The following is a 17,519-nucleotide window of genomic DNA, read 5'->3' as shown; positions in this document are numbered from 1 at the left end:
AGTTCAGAAGATCAAAAACAGGGCAAAATCTAAGTTTAGATACAATATGTCAACATAGGAAAAATAAACTTTATGGGAGAACACTCAAACATACAAAGTATTAAGAAGCCATTAACACTTTTAAAGCAGTGTAATCAAAGCCCAACAATATTTAAATCAGTCACAATAATGATAAAGAGCAATGGGTCAATAAGAAATTTACATTTCAGAAATATAAAATGCTTTCAGTTAAAAGGAAACTAATAAAAACACCCAATGGTAATGGATCTGGAATTTTTCTTCTTTTTTAAAAATTTTATTTTTATCTTATTTTTTTTCAGTGTTCTAAAAATTCATTGTTTATGCACCACACCCAGTGCTCTATGCAATACATGCCCTCCTTAATACCCACCACCAGGCTCACCCACACCCCACCACCCCTAAGACCCTCAGTTTGTTTATCAGAGTCCACAATCTCTCAGAGTTTGTCTCCCCCTCCAATTTCCCCCAACTCACTAAACGCCTGTACTCACTTTGTCTAGTGTCATGTCTGGTAGTTCATCAGCAAGTTCACTTGGGGAGCTATTTGCACTGGAATTTGCCACTGCTGGAATTGTAGGTTCATAGCCATAGAACGCCAGTAAATCTTCTAGAGGCATGTTTCCTTCCTATTCAAGCCAGGACACAAACATAAGCTCAGTAGATGTCACAATACAGAAGCACAGATAAACTGTGATGCCATTAATGTTCATAAATTTTCAAAAAAACAGCAGTATCATATCAAAGCCAAATTTTAGTTGTTCTTTTTGTACTATTGCTAGAAAACAGGCTCAAACACTTAAGAGTATTATTAATATATTAACAAAAACCCTAATGATTAATATCTTCATTTTTATTTCCAGCAGCATTTTACTCTTTAAAAAATTCCCCAAATATTTGCTTTAGTGATTTTTTTAAAACATTCACATTAGTATAAAGATTTACCTTGAAAGAAGTCACAATTAATCAATCAATAACTTCATGTAATATTCAGCTTGTTTCCTTGGACTTAACAACTGATCACTTGGTTTATTCTTCATGTTACTTAGATGATAGCTGAAGGGCAATCACTGCTAAGCAATCACTAATACTAATAATACTTATACATTACTATTCAAAATTATCCTTTTATATTACTAACACTTTATCTGTACTCTGTGTAACTGTTTTAAGTTTCTCTCTTATAAACACCTAATGAAGTTAGTATCATTACCACCATCTTAGAGGTGACAAAACGGAGGTTTAGTTCTGGGTTCAAATCCCAGTGCCAGTTCACTTACTTGCAGCAATGCTTTGATAAAAGTAAATACTTTGGCTGCAGTGCTTCCTGTGTTATGAATACCTATGCTATGCCACATTTTGGTATACTTTTCCCCCCAACTAATCCATCTGAAAATAAGTGGTGTATCACCTTTTCAAAAATATCTTAATTCAACTACTAAAGTGTTTACAACTATTTATAATTATTCAAATACATAAATACAAAAAAAATCTATAGATTAGATTAATCTGCTCAACATTTTAAGAAATGTTTATGCTCATCTATTAAGAAATTCATTAAGCTTGCCTATAGGTTTAGTTTTCCCTTTAAGGCAAAATGTCAAAGTCATGAAGCAAAAGCATGAAAATGCTAAAGCGGAGTATGTAAAACATGTCCTCAGCAGATCACAAAGTGAGTTGAAATGAGCCACTTGTGATTTCTAGAAACATACTGCCTGCCAGGCTTGGGGAGGTACCCAAGAATCTGACTTTCACCTTTACAGGTCTAGAACTTGTATTTTTCACTGTGCCTGATTCAAACAGATTCATGCTAAATTAACTTAGAATAAGGTTTATAACAGAATTTGACTTTGTAAATTTGCAGTAGGAGACCTATGCCTTTCCAGTGACCGTACCAATCCTGTCACTCATGAAATCCTTTCAGCTTGGGATTGAAATCAGTTAAAAAGCTGTTTTAGTAGCATAGAGTTAGCAGAAATGGAGTTGGAAGGTCATCCATGCCATGGGGAAACCTCATCAATTATTCTTCTCTCAAACCAAAGAACAGAACCCCTCAAATGTGCCCAGAACCAGATTCAGTCTCTCTGACCCTGCTCCTTGCAGATTCCATGCAGCCTATTCCCTTTGGCTCGTATCAGTTCTAAGAGGAGATTGCGTTGCATTGCACCTGTCTGTAATAGTTCTTCAAAACCTCATAGTTTCTATGTCAATTTTCATACATCATACACTAATAGTCCACCTTTCCATCAACACAGCATTTACTGGGTTCTAGGTACTATGCAGAGGTTGCTAGATGTAGATACAGAGATTTATAGAAAATCCCTGCTCTCAATGAGTTCAGTCTTGATGGAAGAAACCGGTAAGTTAACAATTACAATACAATGTGGTGACTGCAATAATCAATTCCAAAAATGGTAGATACATTGATAGATAAGAGAAGGGAAGAACTAAACTGCAGGAATAATGGCATACATGAGATTAGGGAGGTGCCACATAGGGGACAAAGACCAAGCTAAGCATCATTCGACAGATGAGAGCTATGTACTAGGGCCTTCTGGTGTGTCATAAGAAACACCGACTGAGCAGTTACTGGGTGCCAGTAAGCCGTTGTACCAAGTGCTGGTATGAAAAAGAGGTCTTGCCCTTCTACAATGCACAGTCTGGGGGACCAGGGTGGTAGGGGAAGAGGGTGGCGGGGGATAATGACAATACCCAAATACAAAACTGTCAATTATGATGAATCCAAAGGAAATAAAGAGGGTCCTGAAATACAGAATAATGTATACTTTCACAAGGTCAAAGGGAAGGTAGAGAGTGCCCTTTACTCCCAGGGCAATGGGAAGTGAATGAAAACTAAAAAAAAAAAAAAAGTGGGGGGGTGATGAAGGGGGAGTGCCATGACTTTATTTTTTCTTAAATGTTGGGGAGTTACATAAAGAAAAGGTTGAGGAGATGGAAAGAGAAGAGAAAAGCAGGGAGACCACCTAAGGGTTCCATGATGGATTAAGGTAGGATATAAACATGGAGAAAAGTAAATAGATGATATATATTCTAAGGTAGAATCAAATGAGCTCCTGGATGTGGGAGTGAAAACAATGCCTCTCCAGATTTCTATTTAAGCAACTCTATTTGAGTAAAAGTGGTAACTTTTATTGAGATAGAAAGGACTGAAGAAGGGGTGCCTGGGTGGGCCAGTAAGTTAAACGAGCCTTCAGCTCAGATCATGATACCAGAGTCCTGGGACTGAGTCCCACATTGGGCTTCCTGCTCAGAGGGGAGCCCTTCTCCTTCTCCCTCTGCCTGCTGCTCCCCCTGCTTGTGCTCTGTCTGTCAAATAATAAAACCTTTGAAAAAAAAAACAAAAACAAAGGACTGAAGGAAGGGTTTCTGAAGGAAACAAGAGTTCTGCAGAAGACAAAAGTTAAGTTGGAGAGGACTAAGAAACATCTAAGTAGAAGAGTTAAGTTGGCCAGCAGCCTAGTGTTCACAGGATCAGGATGGGCTAGAGATATAAATCTGGCATTTGTTAGCATCTAGATGATACCTAAAGCCAAAGGTGAGAGGACAGACAGAAAAGAGAAGGGAGTATCAGAAGAACTTCCAGATATATCACCCTAGAAGATGATGGGCTATGTCTGGAAAATTTTAAGTACAATATACATTTTGAAAATAATGAGAGCCCCAATTAAGGAAGGGAATTATCTGAGTGAAATTAAGAGAAAAGAATTTATTTCTTTACTTGATAAAATGAATCAAAGTGACAGAGGAGTCTAAATGGATTGCCGGTTTCTGACCCGCTAAGGCTAAATACCTATAGTACTGTTATGAGACAGAAACATCAGACAAACTTGAAGGTGGACAATGGGGTGGTAAATAATAATTCAAGGCAAAGGTGACGCAATGGGCTTGAATGAGGTCACCCAGAAAAGGCATACAGAGTGAGAAGACAAAAGCTAGAACTCTGGGAAACGCCATCAGTTAAAATGCGGGCAAAGAAAGAATGGCCCATAAATACAAAAGAGGGAGATACCAGAGAGGACTTAGAACTAAGAGAAAGCAGAATTACATAAGCTAAGGAAGAAGCAAGTGTGGATACCAGAGACAGTCACTTAGGCCAAATATCAAAGAAAAATCAAGTGAAAATAAAGAGAGGAATTCTCTGTACCTGTCAAGCAGAAATTATTGGTGACCCTACAGCCTGCTGGGAGAAACAAAGCTGAATTGATGGAGGGGAGAAGGTACTCTGAATGGACTGAATGGAGGGAGAAAGAATACACACTATAAAACAAGAATCACTAAAGGCAACACAGGGTTAAAAAAAATTTCTCCCCAATTTAGGAAACATATGAGTAGGATTTTCTATACTGAAATAAAAGAATAAGTGGGAAGAACAGGCTCAGGGCGGGAGGGATGGAATTACGAATTAGCCTAAGATGTGGCATATACTCTTGGGACAGAGGGGGAGAAGAAAGAATGAGTTTAAAAGTTAAATTTGTATGTGTGGGGTACACAGGAGATTCCAGGTAGTGACTCATGAAAACCCTACTTTCTCTATAAAGACAAAAGTATGATCATGTATTGAGGAAGACGGTGACTATCTTAGTGGAACTTCACCAACACATTCAAGGAATGACACTAGTTACCTAAAGGGAGCGGATGCTAAAATATAGAAATTACTTGTACTAAAACTTGTGTAGCAAAACTAGGAAAGGTAAATCCAATCTCTGTAACACTTCACAAATGAGGTTTCTTTTCTATTAGACCTATTAATAAAGGACTTAACCCTCTGAAGTACAAAAGTTTTTTTTAAAAAATGGAATGAGTAAATCTCCATCTCTGAGATCTGTGTGACTAGATCTAACAGCTTAGAAGTTTGATCCAGCACCTTATCCCAGGTAGAAGATTTTTCTCCTTTTTCTCAGGCATTTCATTGACCCTAAACTTTAAAGGGTGTATTTGAGTCTAGTCATCCTTATAAATGAAGTATTTTCTAACTCAAAGGTTTTGTATCAGGAAGAATATAAAATCTAGAGGCAGAGGACTAACTGCTAACCGTTACTGTAGGCAAATCACCTAACTCCTCTCACCTACATTTCTTCAACTGTACAAAAAAGTATCATAATTTCCTTGATCCTACGATGCATAACCTCACATACCAGAAATCAGGATGCATCCCACTACCAATGTCCACATATCCCATAGTACTGTTCCTCCCTGCCCCATCTATATTATTTCTACATCTGTGGTAGATTTCACAATCAACAGGGACTCTTAACCAAGGAAATAATGCTAATACTTACCTGATACACCTGATGGTGTTCCTGGATTGATCAAAAGAAATTGTCTAAGTGAAGTGTAGAACAATTTTCATATAACACCAGTCTAATATCTTAAAATGTGCATTGCAAAAACAGTATACCTGTAGTTTTAAAAACTTAATAAAAAAAAAAAACCCACAAAACAGAAAGGATCTATACCAAAGTGTAAGTGGAAGAAAAGGTGATTTTTACTTTCTCGTTTCACAATGAATATCAAGTGAGAAATCTACAAATTATTGTAAAGAAATTCTCTAAAAGTTATAGCTGGAGACTATTAAATTAAAACTTCATAAAACAGTAACATGAATAAACTATAGTAAGACACAATGTAAACCTTATTTTATATGTTTCATAACATATATCTAGTCACAAAATGTATTCTCTATACCAAAGTTCTACTATACAAAAACTGTTTTTATCTCTTAGTACCAAAAATCTGTAAGCATTAAAATACAGCCATATTTATAGTCTATAAACTATCAAGTTTACAACGAATATAAAAACTACTTGTAATTTCTAAAAACAAACATTAACATCAAGCCCCTAAGACTGTGAACAGGTAAGAACACCTAAATCAGTATTCCAATAAAAAAAGATTAACAAGAGTACTTTAAATGATATAGAAATAATTTTAAATTTCTTCTATAAATGATCTTTACTCTTTGTATTTGTGACTATCTGCTGTTTATTCAATTTCTCATTTCATTAAACATCAACAAAGAATAGAGACCACATCTACATAGTTATGCTTTACCACAGATAAGAGTTATAGTTCAGAGGAAGTGGGCAATCACTCTTAGAAATAGGTCCTCTTGTCCATTGTTCCATGAGAGAATGATTAGGCTTCTAAGTGGAGACAAAGTTCTTAGGTCTTCACTTGAATCTGTTTAAAGATCACCTGTAGTGGGGCACCTAGGTGGCTCAGTGGGTTAAGCTTCAGCCTTTGGCTCAGGTCATGATCCCAGGGTACTGGGATGGAGCCCCACATTGGGCCCTCTGCCCAGCGGGGAGCCTGCTTCCCCCTCTCTCTGCCTGCCTCTCTGCCTACTTGTGATCTCTCTCTCTCTGTGTCAAATAAATAAATAAATAAATAAAATCTTAAAAAAAAAAAAAGATCACCTATAGTTTTCTGAAATTTCCAAAAATGTCATAAAATGCCAAGAAGCAAAACTGTCCAAGTACAGAAAAGTTGAAATAAAGACCTAATTTTTCTGAATTATCAAATTCAGTGATAGATACCACTACAAAGCAAAAAATTAATTACCAGTGTTTATTTCTTTAATAGTTTTATTTATTTGACAGAGAAATAATGTTTTGTTTTGTTTTTTTAAAATTTTATTTATTTGACAGAGAGAGCGAGAGATCACAAGCAGGCAGAGAGGCAGGCGGGGCGGAGGGAAGCAGGCTCCCTGCTGAGCAGAGAGCCCAATGCAGGGCTCCATCCCAGGACCCTGGGACCATGACCTGAGCCGAAGGCAGAGGCTTTAATCCACTGAGCCATCCAGGCGCCCCGACAGAGAGATAATGTTAGCTGGATTATAATTCTCAGTTATTCTAGGCTACCCATCATAAGAACTGGGAAGGAAGTGCCTGAATAAAGCCAAGGCAGAGCTCAAGACTCTTGGACATCTTTTCTTATCAAAAGACACCATTTAATCATCACCCCTGAAAGGAGCAGCAATACCCTAAGCTTTTCTTAATTATTTCCCAACCATTTTATCCTATATTCTCAAATCTGTTTAGCTGTGAATTGGTTTGTTTTTTTTTAAATGATTAAATCTAACAACAATTTTCTTGGGTTAATTTGTCAAGTGAATGAACACATTTAGAAATTTTCAGGTCTACCAGAGCAAGCCTGGGATCTAGATCCTCAAGACTGCCTCTATTTCCCTGTATATGAACATGAAGGAAGTTATGCAATAAGAATTCATCTCTGCCTTACAAAGACAGCAGAAGAGATTATATAGATATGTGTCTTGTCCCTCTACCCCTGGGGCTAATAATACATTATATGTTTACTAAAAAATAAAAAAAATTTTTAAAAATTAAAAACAAAAATTGGTGATATTAAACCACCTCTTTTGATATTGATAGAATAAATAAGATATAAAAAAAAAAAACAGGAAAAAAAAGAAAAGAATGTATCTTGTCTTCGTGAAGAAAAAGAGGTATAAAAACTCAAAGGATTCGGCGCCTGGGTGGCTCAGTGGGTTAAGCCTCTGCCTGCGGCCCAGGTCATGATCTCAGGGTCCTGGGATCTGGTCCCGAATCCCGAATCGGGCTCTCTGCTTGACAGGGAGCCTCCTTCCCCCACTTTCTATGCCTGCCTCTCTGCCTACTTGTGATCTCTCAAATAAATAAATAAAATCTTTAAAAATAATAATAATAAAAAACACAAAAGATTATTACTATTTAATATTATTCCTGAAAGCTTTTGTTATTCTGAGCTGATCAGAAATGTGCAAATAAGATTAATTTATAGATAATTACAATCCAACATTTTTTCAAATCACCCCTACAGAGACCTCTCTCTATAGTCCTGGTATAAATATGTGTTTAAAATCCAGTTCGGGGCACCTGGAGGGCTCAGTGGGTTAAAGCCTCTGCCTTCGGCTCAGGTCATGATCCCGGGGTCCTGGATTGGAGCCCCACATCGGGCTCTCTGATCCTGGGGAGCCTGCTTCCTCCTCTCTCTCTCTGCCTGCTGCCTCTCTGCCTACTTCTGATCCCTGTCAAATTAATAAATAAAATCTTTTAAAAAAATAAAATAAATAAAATCCAGTTCATTTCCATCTCTATTGATTTTAGGTTTAAGAAGTTACAAACTACATTTATTATTGCCAACTTTTTATTTTTTTTTATTTATTTTTTTTTTAAAGATTTATTTATTTATTTGACAGACAGAGATCACAAGTAGGCAGAGAGGCAGACAGAGAGATAGGAGGAAGCAGGCTCCCTGCTGAGCAGAGAGCCTGATGTGGGGCTCGATCCCAGGACCCTGGGATCATGACCTGAGCCGAAAGCAGAGGCTTTAACCCACTGAGCCACCCAGGTGCCCCTATTGCCAACTTTTTAAAAGATGACTGAGGGGTGGAAAATGGGACATTATTATTTTACAATTAAAAACAGAGTAGGGGCACCTGAGTGGCTCAGGCGCCCCTACTCTATTTTTTAATCAGTCATTAAGCATCAGCCTTAGCTCAGGTCATGATCCCACAGGGTCCTGTGACCAAGCCCCCACATCAGGCACCCCTCTCAATGGGAAGCCTGCCTCTCCCTCCCATTCCTCCTGTTTGTGTTCCCTCTCTGGCTGTCTCTCTTTCTCTCTCAAAAAATCGTAAAAAAAAAAAAAAAAAAAAAAAAATAGAGTAAAACTTTTTCTCTTTCAACATTCTTTCAGTATTCTACCAGATTACAAACTATTTAAAGGAAGAGACTTCTGGGGCGTATGGGTGGCTCAGTGGGTTAAGCCACTGCCTTCAGCTCAGGCCATGATCTCAGGGTCCTGGGATTGAGTCCTGCATCTGGCTCTCTACTCAGCAGGGAGCCTGCTTCCCTTTCTCTTTCTCTCTGCCTGTCTCTCTGCCTACTTGTGATCTCTATCAAATAAATAAATAAAATCTTTAAAAAAAAAAAAGGAAGAGACTTCTCCCTGTATCTACTGCGGTGTTTAATTAAACTCAAGTGTTACCCTCAGTAGAATAATGCGGTTTAATGCACTGGGCTGGACTACAATTCAGCAACAAGTCTAGGACCCACAGTTCTCTATATCTCATTATGTAAGATTCTCATCTGTAAGATGACCACACATACCTACTTCACTGTGCTTCAAATACTTAAAAATTAGATTAAGAGCTATAAAATAATTTTTAAAGATTAAGTGAAAATTTACTTATTAGGCTTTCCTTCAAAATAATGAGAAAATCAGTGACAGTCCATAAAAGGTCAAAAACAAAGACGCGGAACCTATTTTTATTTCAGGTAGATGGTAAAATAATACATAATACAATATCAAAATCTTTACTCTAAGTTTGTTATTAAAATATGAAAGTAAAATCCTTTACCTTTTCCAAGTCTTCAATTTCAGAACTGAAGTTTTTACCCTCATCCATCATTTCCTCTTCTTCGAGAGTTCTTTCATCATCATAGTCATGGACCAACATCTCAGCAGTAGGGTCAAAATCATGATCCTCGGAAGACAAAGACCCAACTGGAATGAAACAAACTGAATCACTTTACATATTCACAACACTACTTACAAGAAAAAATAATTTGTGTTCTTCTGCCAGTTCCTTTTAATGTTTATATGTGAGCTTTATTAAATCCATTTACTATATACTTAACAGGTTATAAAGACCATATAGTTCTGAAAAGATATCTAAATCAGCAAAAGAACAAGGCAGAGTAATTTAAAAACACGTTAATAAAAGTCCAGTCCATGAGAACAGAACCTATATTGGCAGCAAAATGATTTAAACAGAGGAGTCCTAAAAAAAATGTTCTAAAAGTCAAACTTGTCAGTTTAATGCATTTGTCTAAAAGCAACATAAAAATGACAGACTATTTGTTAATGGAAGATTTCATATGAAACTGTTATACACTAAAGCTCAATACTTCAAGCAAAGAGAATATATATGTTACCCTACTTACAACCCTCAAAGGTACAAAACACAATAGAAATCGGGTTCATAGGAAAAAATTCAAGTTTTTGAAAAGCAACTATATAGCTAATCGGTCTCTAAAAGTAGTATGTCACTTTTCATGTCCAGAACTGTATTTCAAACTCTCCACACAGGCATTAAATTATAAGAACATGCTTTTCTTTGGACGACTAATAAGGTAATTAGTGTTTAAGATAATGCGAAGGAAATATAGAAAAATCGTATCTATAGGTTTTTGAAAGATGCAATTTGTTCTGGCCAAGTCATACTGGTTTATGAAATTGCAATGCTTTTCTAAGGCAAATGTGAAGTCTACAGGATACTCTGAAAATGAAGTTGAGAAATGAGTAAAATTCACAATCCCAAGAGAATGAAACTGAATCTATGAAAAACAGTTTTCTCTAGTATCTAATTCAATTAGACCAGTTAACATAGGAGCAGGGAAGAAAAGAAGTACCAGAATCTTGGGGTAGAGGAAGGGGAAAGTGGAAGGAAATACATCTAACATAAAAAGTTTGGTCTGTTTTTAATAAAGCTATTTAATATTTTGAATTTCAAACATTTAAGGACAATATGAGATCACCACAAAGTACTGACCTACTGCAAAGATTTTTCACTGTGAGAAAAAATACAGATGTAATTCCATGATTTTGTTTCTAAGTTTGGAGAACTCTAATTAGTCCTAAAAATAACACAACTTCTGTGGAACTCAATTATTTAGGAAGCTTACATTATGGTGGTTTTTTTTTTTTTAATGTTGAAAGATATTATCAGTTCATTTTCAAACCTGTTGAAATGCAGACGGTTTAACTTAATTTTAAGGAGAAAAATGAATAGTTACTGAAGAGCTCAAAAGCAGATCATCCACCATCATCAATTTCCTATTTTGAGGAATTTCTGGAAACCCCTGTGGTACCCAAAGTGTCAGGGATGAAACAGATGGTAACTCTTCTACCTCTTTAAGGCAGAACCCTGTCCTCTTCTGTAATCCCCATATCACTGGTCACTGTGCTCTTCCCTCTTAAAGTGGAAGGTATTCAGTTAAGGGCTAGAAATCAAAGGGCCTAAGGATCTACTCCTGCCTTTGTCCCTGGCCTGCTGAGACCTGAGGCAAGTCATTCAAACTTTCTGGGCCCAAGTCCAGTTTTTCATTTGTGAAATGCATAGTGTTGGCTTAGATGACCTCACGAGCCTCTTCTAAGTTCTAAAATTTTCTTGAAAATTGGCTAAGTGATTAAAAACAGGTTATAAAAATTTGTTTAAACACGAAAGCCACAATGTCTTCTTGCTCTTTATTTGGATTGCAACTTCTTAAAAGCAGACAGTGATGCAAAATGGAAAAATTCCATTATCATCCAGATGTTTGGCATCATGTATATAAATACTCTGTTCCTGAAATCAGTTATGACAAAGAAATGTTTGTCTAAAAATTAGAAAAATTTTTTAAAACAATCTTTTAAATGTAAAGATGTAGACAGCTATTTAAAAAATAACCACAAATTTCTTCTACTCTGTGACTAATTATTTTCTAATACCTTGAAGGATAATCAAGTGAGACCTTAAAAGTCAACTAAATACACAAAGTAATACGCAAGGAAATGGGCTGTTCACTAAGGCAATATGCTGCAAGGGAAGATTTGGGAGCTTTTATAGGCTCTATTAACTAGGTGACTCTCAGTAGAGTTATTTAAAAGTTTTCTCAAGTGTAAAGTAAGGGACTTGGAGTAGTTCAGAGATACTTTTCCTGGAGACTATTAGAGGGAAAAGAGACAGCCAAAAAAGGGCTGGAAAGGGGGTGAGAAACTGAAACAAAACTGTCCTCTCCATTATGGTATTCAAGGGAGCCAGAAATCCTAAACTGTATGCAATAATGCTACATAGACAGTTCAGGAGACAGTCCCTTGCTTTCATCAGAACCTGAAATATTTCCCATTTCTAAAAGGTTAAACACTACTAGATCATCTAAGGTTGTCTCACCTCAAAAATTCTGTATCACCACTTTCACGTGACAAACTTGTAATTCTATGTTTCTTTTAAGGTGGGTAGCTTTACCTAACACTCAAGTTCTAATTTCAATAAATCTATAGTCATTTCTCAATTATGAAAAAATTTAGGAGACAAAATAAGGCAAGATGGGGAGTCATGGCTAGTTACTAAGCGATGTAAGCAATCCCAAAGTTTCAACAAATTAAAGAGCTGATTTCTTGAAAAAAAAATAAATAAATAAAATAAAACCTAAACTAATCTGGAAAAGTTAGTGGAAAGTTAATTCGGGATTAACTGTTTCAGGCTTGGAGAAAAAAACCGGTATGCGATAACTAAAGATTAATTACTAAAAAGAACACTTGTCTGTTAGCAGCTTTGTAACAAGCTATTTTTTTAAACATGCAAGCAAAAAAAGAAAAGTGTAACTTCTCTGTCCTCAAACAACTTAATTAAAAAAATGTACGCTGAAACTCTAAAAAACAAATGAAAAAACTCGCAGGACAATTTTTTGTGCAAAAACCTTTAGTAATATATCTCTGAGCCACTCCCCCCCACCCCCCATTACCCTTTGGGACCCATCAAGAGGTAAGAAAATAGGACAAACCTGGGCTCGAACTTCCAAAAGAAGCCTAGGAGAGAGAAGAAAACGTGCGGTTAGATCGCGCAGCCGAGGGGGAAGAGGCAGCGCCGGCAACAGGGCGCAGAGGAGGCGGAGCCCAGAGCTCCTCCGCAGCTGCCAAAAGTATAAGACGTAGCTTCGCTCCAATCGCTCCCAGCCCCTTTCGGGCCCCTCTTGGCTGCCTCGCCTTCCTCCCCGAGTCCCCAGTGTGCAAACTCGCAGACCCGGGACGAAGCCCAGAGTCTAAGAGGCAACTCCAAGCCGCTCCTTGCAGCTCAGCAAGTTACAAAGAGGAGAAGCAAAACCCAGAGCAGTCGACTCACGGCATCGGTCCCCACTCCCCGGCATCGCGGAGTCCCCCATCCCACTCGGCTCTCCACGGACCCAAACACCACCTTCCAAAGCAAGACCCTTTCCTGGAAGGGAATCGTCCTCCGATCACCTAGTCTACCCCTGAGGCCCGAGAGCCCCAATTCCGAGGCTGTCCTCGGACCTGTGCGTAGGCCAGCTCGAAACTGGACACCCGCCCCCAAACCAAAGCGCAAACCCCCCATTCTCTCTCCCGAAACTGGAGACGCGGCCCCTCAGTCCCAGAGATGCTAGTTCCTTCCAAGGTGTTCAGTCTCTCCCTTAGGCCCGCCAGCGAGCCCCTCACCCCAGCGAGCTCCAGCCGAAGGGGCTCCTGCTGCGCCACCCCCTCCCCCCAGATCACCAGTCCCGGGGGACACGGCCGGGGCAGCTTTGCTAGCCCTGCCTCCCTCCTTCAGGCCAGAAGAAAGTGGGGTTACCGAGAGCCCCTAGATATAACGTCGAGAGTCTTGGATTGCCCCCTGTACACCCAGGGGTTCCCGCACCTCCAGGGCTGCGGGGCGAGGAGTCCCGCTCGCCTACCGCGAAGCCCGGCGACCATACATCCCGCTTGCCTCGGTGCCCAGAGCAAAGTGGAGCGAGAAGCTCCTTGGCGCCGCAGCCCGGACCCAGTGGGCCGGGGGCACAGAGCACTCCTCCCGCAGGACAGTGGCGCAGCCCGCTCCCCGCCTTGCAATCCGGCCGCGGAGTGGGGGGGGGAGCTCGGCCGGTTTCCACCCACCCCGGCCCTAGAAAGCGGCGCGGAGGCTCCGGCGGCCCGCGTCAGCTACCCCGGAGCAAGGCACGGCGCCGTCCCCAGGCCGGGGCTCGCTGCCGCCGGTCGCCACCTCCGGTCCGGCCCCGTCGCGCAGCCGGCTCGGGGCCGGAGCCGCCGCGGCCTAGTCCCGGAGGCAGACCGCTCCCGCGCCCGCTCCCGCCCCCCGGCCGGCCCCGCCACGGCCCGTTGCCGCCCCGCAGCCCCCGTCCCGCCGCGCCACCCCCCGTGGAGCCGCGGGAAGGGGCCCGGGTCTCCCAGACCGGCTCCGGAGGCGCCGGGCGCCGCTGGGCGCCCGCTGTAGCCCGGCCGCTCCTGCCCGGTTTCTCTGCTCACCTCCGCCATATTGGTACCTTTAGGGCGAACGAGCAGCGCCGAGCCCAGTCCCCGGATGGGGCGCCTGAGCCAATCGCAGCCGCCGCCGCCGCCGCCGCCGCCGCGGTCCGCCCGGCACCCGCCCGGCGGCAGAGGCGGCTCGGCCCCTTATAGGGCAGGGCGGCCCGCGACGCCCCCGGCCCGCTCGCACGCCCACCCTGCCGGGAGCCCCACGCCGCACCCCGCGCCCCCTGCGGACCGGCCGATGCGCACCGGCGCTCACCCGCCCTTCGCCTTTCGGCTAGGAGTAAAGTTCCTGCCGAATTGGAGGCAAGTGGGGGACGAATGGAAACTCGGGTATGGGACGGACCCACGTCCAGGCAATCGAGGCCGAAGAGCCGGCCGGGGCAGCGGAGAATCGCTGGACGGACACTCTAGTCCGGTAGGACGTGGAGGAGGCGGGCAGGAGACGTAGAGGGACGACTCGACGGACGTCTCCAAGTGAAAAAGAAAGAAGGTGATCGATGCATTAGACTGACGGACAAGAGAAATCCCTGGAAAATGGGAGAAGTGACTGATGGACGGCAGGGTCAGTCCAGAATGAGAGGACAGCGTCCACGCATTTTGCGGTTTCCCGGAAGAGACCTGAGGAATGGAAGGTGCAGACCGGCATATCTTGGCTCTTGGAGTGGCTGGTGGAAGCGGTCATTTGCCATACAGGCTTTCAGAGATAGTGACATACAGAAGAACGGACAAAAAAAAAGATCATCAAGGCAAAGAATTTGAAGAGACTTGCACAATTCAGAGGAGTTGTTCATAAAATAAACCGTGCATGTACCCCCCAAATTAGAACAATCCTAAGAGTTGTTAATTACGAAATAGTCCAGGGGAAGACACTTGATAGACCTGTGGAAGAGCAAAATAGTATATCAGAGGCCCTGAACCGAGTCTCAGAAACTCTTCTTCCACCCAAAAGGCCAAACTTTTGCTTATGGTCAAAAAGAAAAGTAGTCCTATAGGCAAGTGGACGGGCGGAGAAGGGAGGACAAGGCTTAACAGATGTACCTACTCTTAACATGTGCCTTCTGGCCATTCGCTCTTCACTGGGAGAAGTAAGACTAACTCCCGACAGATCCATATCCACACTGAACTACTTTAAGCAAGTATGCAGAAATATTTACTAACAAGTCACAGGTAGCCCACAGAAGTAAATCCTGCAAGTTCAAGTCATTATGCCAAGTCCTTGTGGTACAGGATTGTCTTGAGGCAGGAAGCCAGAAATAACAACATATATGGAAAATAAAGTTTAAAAAAATGTGGAAGAGAGGCGCCTGGATGGCTCAGAGAGTTAAGCCTCTGCCTTTGGCCCAGGTCCTGATCTCAGGGTCCTGGGATTGAGCCCCACATCGGGCTCTCTGCTCAGCAGGGAGCCTGCTTGTGGTATCTCTCTCTCTCTGTCAAATAAATAAAATCTTCTTTAAAAAACGTGGAAGAGAAAAGTCTCTTGTAAGCTCCATGGATAAGGCAGATGCAAATACTCAGAGTAGTATGGCAGGACCCTACAGAGACTTGCTGAGGACAGTGATCTCAGACATTAGAGTTCTTCTAATTGTTGCTAAACAATTGTTGCTAAATTGTGCCATGTTATATGACAGAGTTGAGGTTTTTGCTCACAAGTTGAGAACCTCCCATACTTTTAGTCCACACATGACAGGTCTGCTTTTATGCTGGGGTCACCTTTGATTCTCCCCTCCAAGAGCACATATGAAAGCTGAGGCTGAAGACTGGATTATGAATAGTAGGGGAAAGAATTACTTTCAACATTTCTGCCAAGGCATCTTAAAAATTAAAGTTACTCCACTGGTAAACTTTATTTATTTATGGAAATTTTAGCGAAAAATAACCTCAACCATTTCAAAACATCATAAAGACATGGAAAATTACACTTTCCCTGCTGTGAAAGATATCTTTCGACCTTTTGTCCAGCCAAAGCTGAACTTTGAAACTAGAGGCTTGGCACATGTTATATGTACTGTCCTCAATGAGGCGTTTAGAGTTTTCAAAGTTAAAAAAAAAAAAGGCTTGAAATTAAGTGCAAGTGATTAACTTTAGAAATGCAGTGAGCATGTCCAGTGAACAGAGCCATTAAACAGTTCCCTGATCTGCTTGACCACAGCATGAGCCACCACAGACCAAGTCAGGGATCTGAATCATGAAGAAAGTGTCTCCAACAGCCTGCCTTGTACTTAATATTAGGAAAAATATTTTCTTCATAGCAAAACTTGGCTAATCCAAACTATAAATGTAGTCTTAGATTCCATTTTGCCATGTCCAGGAAGTATGGAGACTCATGTATTTGCATTAGTAGAGTTTCTGCAGATTCTTTTTTTTTTTTTTTTAAATAAACTGTGAAGATTCCATGTAGGTATTTGTAATTTTGACTGCTTATATTCTCATAGTTTATGTAATCTGTGTCGAGGGTACTAAATAAGGATTCATAGAAAAATAGTGAAGCTAAATAAATTTTCAGTTTAAGGAAGCAGAGCTATTTTCTCACCTTCTAATTAGTAGAGGAAAAGTTTACTGCCTAGTCTTACATGACACATTCCTTTTATGATAGAGTGTCTAAAGTCTACCTATGTACATGGATCTCTTATTCTTTTTGATGACAAGACTTTCAGGAGTTAGTACAGACAAAAAGTCTCCTCATTCCAGGAAGTGGAATAAAAAATTGCTTTTTACCGTTTTTTTTGTTATTCTGTCACTACACAACATATGGCATTATGTAGAGAACAAGTCCTACGCAGGACACTGTGCACTATAGAATCACCATAAGATTCCTAGTCTCTCAAAAGCTTATAACGTAACTAACTGTATTCTTGTATGTGGTGGACGGGAACAAGAGGAAGGAAAACTCAAAACTGAAACCATGGTAAGCCTTCAAGGAGAACCAAAATGTAATGGATTCTCCAACCATCTTTAGAAATGAAATAAATGAGCCTGGGTGGCTCAGTGGGTTGAGCATCCAGCCTTGGTTTCAACTTGGGTGATGATCTCAGGGTCGTGAGATTGCAGCTCCCCTTCTCCCCAACCCCACCTGTTGTGGGGCTCCTTGCTTGCTCAGCGAGGAGTCTGCTTGAGATTCTCCTCTCCCTCTGCTCCTCCCCCAATGTGTGCACACAAACTCTCATAAAAGAAAAAAAATTGAAAAGAAATGAAATAATCAAGAAAAGGTTATAAATGTGTACTTTGAGACATTTTACAAAAAATAGGTGAAATAGGGCACCTGGTTGGCTCAGTTATTAAGCGTCTGCCTTCGGCTCAGGTCATGATCACAGAGTCCTAGGATCGAGCCCTGCATCAGGCTCCCTGCTCGATAGGAAGCCTGCTTTTCCCTCTCCCACTCTTCCTGCTTGTGTTCCCTCTCTCATGGTGTCTCTCTCTGTCTAATAAATAAAATCTTTTAAAAATAGGTAAAA

The 17,519-nt window shown here is 40.9% G+C and overlaps 1 protein-coding gene across 2 annotated transcripts in view; it reads right to left on the bottom strand.

The window, feature by feature from the left end:
• MIER3 (MIER family member 3) overlaps positions 1 to 14,168 on the bottom strand; it is a 32,348-nt gene extending 18,180 nt beyond the window's left edge. For both annotated transcript variants that reach the window (XM_045075312.1, XM_045075313.1), the window contains exons 1-4: positions 14,062 to 14,168; positions 12,588 to 12,612; positions 9,401 to 9,546; positions 513 to 647 (exon numbers count right to left, since the gene is read on the bottom strand). In XM_045075312.1, the coding sequence (XP_044931247.1) occupies positions 513 to 647; positions 9,401 to 9,546; positions 12,588 to 12,612; positions 14,062 to 14,070 (315 nt within the window). In that variant the 5' untranslated portion in view covers positions 14,071 to 14,168. The remainder of the gene's footprint in view (positions 1 to 512; positions 648 to 9,400; positions 9,547 to 12,587; positions 12,613 to 14,061) is intronic.
• Positions 14,169 to 17,519: the final 3,351 nt, after the last annotated feature.

Source organism: Mustela putorius, unplaced genomic scaffold (genome assembly GCF_011764305.1).
Source record: "Mustela putorius furo isolate JIRA1106 unplaced genomic scaffold, ASM1176430v1.1 tig00000145_pilon_pilon_pilon, whole genome shotgun sequence".
NCBI classification, from domain to species: Eukaryota; Metazoa; Chordata; class Mammalia; order Carnivora; family Mustelidae; genus Mustela; species Mustela putorius.
This window is presented reverse-complemented; position numbering and strand designations above follow the sequence as displayed.